Source organism: Otolemur garnettii, unplaced genomic scaffold (assembly GCF_000181295.1).
Source record: "Otolemur garnettii isolate 467f Iridium unplaced genomic scaffold, OtoGar3 scaffold00099, whole genome shotgun sequence".
Lineage (NCBI taxonomy): Eukaryota > Metazoa > Chordata > Mammalia > Primates > Galagidae > Otolemur > Otolemur garnettii.
The window spans coordinates 3726566-3731550 of NW_003852494.1; the positions used below are offsets into that span (position 1 = coordinate 3726566).

General features: G+C 38.8%; 1 protein-coding gene across 1 annotated transcript in view; it reads right to left on the reverse strand.

The window, feature by feature from the left end:
• Nucleotides 1-4985, reverse strand: part of LOC100955999 (strawberry notch homolog 1) — a 37765-nt gene that overhangs the window by 8234 nt on the left and 24546 nt on the right. Inside the window, exons 11-12 of the mRNA XM_023516833.1 lie at nucleotides 2698-2835; nucleotides 799-875 (exon numbers count right to left, since the gene is read on the reverse strand). Coding sequence (XP_023372601.1) covers nucleotides 799-875; nucleotides 2698-2835 — 215 coding nt within the window. The remainder of the gene's footprint in view (nucleotides 1-798; nucleotides 876-2697; nucleotides 2836-4985) is intronic.

The window sequence follows — 4985 nt, forward strand, 5'->3', positions numbered from 1 at the left end:
GGATTCGAACCCGCCACCTTAGGTGTATGTGGCTGGCGCCTTAGCCACTTGAGCCACAGGCACCGAGCCGGTAAATTAATTTTCAACAGGACAAAATGAAAACAAAAGGCAATGCTCACATTAAGATAAACTTACCTACAGGCATAGTGAATCCCCCCACCCCAAAAAAACTCAAACTAAATTTATTTAAATCCAATGTTATTTACAATGTGAGTCAGACACTGCAAAAATATTAACTACTTAATTGGTGAGGAAACACTGAAGATAGAATTAACACCTACAGAGTATTAAAATATTCTATATGATGTCCTGAAATGAACACTGGAAGGGGAGAGCTGGGGCACAGCAGGATCAGCTTCAGGACTCAACAACATCAAATTCTCTTTCATGCTGTGCAGCTACTTTAGGCATCTCCTTGAAATCTTATAAGGTCCCTAGAACTATTAGTAAAGCTTTTATTAAAGATAAAGAAGAAAACATGAGGAAGAAAGAAATGAAAGGATAGAATGGGAGGAGGTGGAGGAAGAAAAAGTGCTGAAAAAGATGAAAGTTAAATCCATACTGCAAAAGCATAGTTGGTTAGAAATAACAAAGCACCAATAAAAAGAGGGTACACCTAAAATACTGTCTTGGTTACAAATGTCTAATAAGTACTCCTGATGAAATGAACCATGCCTAATATCAGCTAGTCTGTTCATCTATTCATAAGGACATATTGGAATACTGTTAAAGAGTGAACATGTATTTAAATTTTGATTACATTCCAGAAAACATGGTAAGAAATATAAAAATACTAACCAATAAGCATGAGTACAAGTATCTGCAGATGAATTATACTGATCTAACCAGTGCACCAAGGCATCATCTGAGACAACCTGTAAAAATAAAGACAAAAATTTCATTACAATTTTATTGTTTTATTTATTGAGGTTTTTTTTGAGACCATGTTGCCCTCAGTAGAGTGCTGTAGTGTCACAGCTCACAGCAACCTCAAACTCTTGGGCTTAAGCAATTCTCTTGCCTCAGCTTCCCAAACAGCTGGGACTACAGATGCTTACCACAATGTTCGGCTATTTTTCAGTTGTAGTTGTCATTCCTGTTTGGCAGGCCTGGGCTGGGTTCAAACCCGCCAGCTCCAGTGTATGTAGCTGGTGCCCTAGCTGCTGAGCTACAGGTGCCAAGCTATATTGTTTGTTTTTGAGACAGAGTCTCATTTGTAAGCTTCAGTACAGTGCTGTGGCTCACAGCTCAACCTCAAACTCTTGGGCTGAAGTGATCCTCTTCCTGAGCTCAGCCTCCTAACTAGCTGGGACTACGGGCACCTGCCACAATGCCCCTGCTATTTTTAGAGATGAGGTCTTTCTCTTGCTCAGGCTAGTCTCCATGCTGCGCGCTCAGGCAGGGTGTTCGGATGACAGGTGTGAGCAACTATGCCTGGTTGTTTGGGTTTTTTGGGTTTGAGACAGAGTCTCACTATGTCACCCTCAGTAGAGTACCGTGGTGTCACAGCTCACAGCAACATCAGACCCTTGGGCTTAAGTGCTTTTCTTGCCTCAGCCTCCCAAGTAGCTGGGAATACAGGTGCCCACCACAACACTTGGCTATTTTTGTTGTTGCTTTTGTCATTGTTGTTTAGCAGGCCTGGGCCAGGTTTAAACCTGCCAGCCCTGGTGTATGTACCCGCACCCTAACCAGTGACCTACGGACACCAAGCCAGGGCTGTTTGGTTTTTTTGAGACAATCTTATTCTGTTACCCAGCTTTAGTGCCTGAGCAACAAGATAGGTCACAGCAATCTCAAATCCCTGGCTCAGGTGGTCCTCTAACCACACCCTCCAAAGTAGCTAGAACTATAGGAGCCTGACACAATGCCCAGTTAGTTTTTCTGTTTAGTACAGACAGGGTCTTGCTCTTGCTCAGACTGGTCCTAAACTCTTGAGCACAGGTAATGCACCCGCCTCAGCCTCCTAAAGTGCTAGAATTATATATATAAGCCACTGTGCCTGGCCACAGTACTGTTTTAAATAAACTGGTTGCCTAATCTAGTGTATAATTCCAGAGGCAGCCACTTTAAAATCATCTCTATGCAGAAAACCTAGCCATTGATACTAGCTGAATTCGAATGCCACTCTAAAAGTTCTGCTATGATGGTTCTTCCTATGCAGTATATCCATAAAGTTTGTGTGCAAAATAAATCAGCTGGGTTGCACACTAATTTTATCACCATCATGTAGAATGAATTCTTCAAATAAATACTTAATTATAATTGTTTTCAAGTGAGAATAGCAAGGAATAGTAACATAGGGTAAAATTACTAATGATAGTGTTGGCAAAAACATAAGTTATTTAATGTTTTCTAGAAATCACTGCAAAATATAAGAGGCATGCTCACAATAAAATTAAAAGGTGGTATGAAGGAATTTTAGTCTCACACATCATCCCATTAATAAAAAAATTACAATTTTTTTGTGGTTAGCACTGAGGCTTCCAGTAAACATAAGCTTTTTAAACTAAACATCTTATAAGTTTCTTAAATCATTGATAACATTAAAAGATTGGGATATTAGTGTAACAAAACTTTGTATTTTCCTTTAAACAGTAACCAAGTAAGAAGTTTATCTTAATATATAGATAACAACTATCCTAGTTTCAACATATTATATAAGTATACACATATAACATACAAAAGAGAAAATACCTTCTTATATTTCTTTTTTAAATCAGCATAAATCTCTAATTTGAGCTGTTTCCCAGTATTTGGTCGATAAACTAAGAAAAGTTTCTTTTTAGGGTTCACTTCTTTAACTAAGATGGCAGTTTTCTTGTTGTTCCTTATCTATTAAAAAAAGGAGAAAATGTAAAGATTTGATACTGCACACTCTAAGTTTTTGTATCATATCAACAAACATCATTTTAAAAAATATAACACCAAGTAAATACATGAATGTGAAACTGCAATAAAGGACCACAAATGCCTGTTTAAAAGACTTTAACAAGGTCACACCCAAAAGGTAGTTACTGAACCTTAATTATGGGAAAAGACATAGGATAAGGGGCAAATTTTTTCCCCCCTGTGGCGTCACAGCTCACAGCAACCTCCAGCTCTTGGGTTTGGGCCATTCTCTTGCCTCAGCCTTCCAAGTAGCTGGGACTACAGGCGCCTGCCACAACACCCGGCTATTTTTTGTTGCAGTTTGGCCAGGCCGGATTTGAACCCACCACCCTTGGTACATGTGGGGCTGGTGCCTTACTCACTGAGCCACAGGCACCACCCAGGGGCAAGGTTTTTCTTCTTTAGAAAACTATTTGGAATAAGCTTCAATGCACAAATGCTGAGTACAGACAATTTTGCTTCTGCTGTTCCCTATACCTGGATTCACAGCTAAGCAGCCCCAGATAAACAAGAATAAATGTAATAAAATGTTAATAGATGACTGAAGTTTTACACACACACACACACACACACACACATACCCTTGGGAATACCATTCAGCCATAAAAAGGGAACAAAATAATTGTCTTTTGCCACAACCTGGGTAAAAGTGGAGACTATTATTATTCTAAGCAAAGTAGAACTCAGGAACACAAATCCAAATACTGCATGTTCTCACTTAATAAGTAAGAGCAAAGTAATGAGTACACAGGGGCACACAGACAAATAAAATGGACATTATGGCCTCAGAAAGAGCTGGGGGGGGGGCGGTGAAGGCTCCCTTAGCTAGTGATTAGAATGCCGGCCCCATGTAGCAGGGGTCACAGGTTCAAACCTGGCCTAGGCCTACTAAATTAATTAATTAAAAGCTTAAAAAGGAAAAATGAGCCAGGGTGGTGAGATGACAGGTACACTAAAAGCCCAAACTTTACTATTACAAAATTTATCCATGTAACTAAAAACCACTTGAACCCTCAAACTTACTGAAATTAAAAAAAAAAAAAAACAAAAAAAAAAAACTTAGTGGTAGAATCTACAGAGTGGACATGAGGGGGTCTTCACAGAAAAACTCTTTCATCTCAGCTTTACGTTTTAAAATTTTCACAATAAAATGTTGCAAAAATGCTGTTCTCCTTCAAGTTCCCCCAAGATGTCTTAAATGTCTCTTCTCTGCACATGACTGTTCCACCAGTGGCTGCCTTCCCTGCATCACAGGTATTTTAAAGGTGGAGAGAGAGACTACACAACAGAGTTTGGTGAACACAAAGCCATGACAGCAGAAAGCCAAAATGTTGAGCCAATTATACATAAAAATTATATAAATATGGAAGAAAAGGAAGCATTAGAGAAAGGCTGGAACTCAGGTTTCAAAGTTGAATTCATGAGAGAGACTCCAAGAGTAAAGAGTTATAAAAAGCTCTATTTAACTCAATAAAAACCAAAACTGGAAAACTTGTTTCTTCTTTAAGGAGGGATAAAAGTCTTCTGAGCACTAATCTCCAAAACTTAAGGAAAAAGAAAAGCCTCAAAGTAAGGGCATTTTTCCATGTCCTCTACACAATAAATCATTGTTTGCTGAGCTATTAACTTTTTATACTAATACTTATAATGATAAAAGAAAGACAGTATTTCACATTCCTCTTCATGGATACTGAAGTTCCTTTGTCTTTCGTTCCAATGATTTGAAACATTATTTATATAATTATTGCAAAGTTGTACCACAATGGGCTTAGTGCCCTTATCTCAGTAATTAGGGTGCCAGCCAAATCCACCAGGGCTGGTGGTTTTGAACCTGGCCAGGACCAGCTAAACAAAAGGAAAAAAAAAAAAGAAGAAGGAAAAAAGCCAGGCTTTGTGGGGGGCACCTATAGTGCAACTACAACTACTTGGGAGGTTTAGGCAAGAGAATCGATGAGACCAAGAGTTTGAGCTTGCTGTGGGCTGTGATGCCATGGCACTCTAATGAAGGTGACATACTGAGACTCTAAAAAAAGAAAAAAAAAGTCATAACGCAATGGTTAAAGCATAAATTATATATATATATGTGTGTGTGT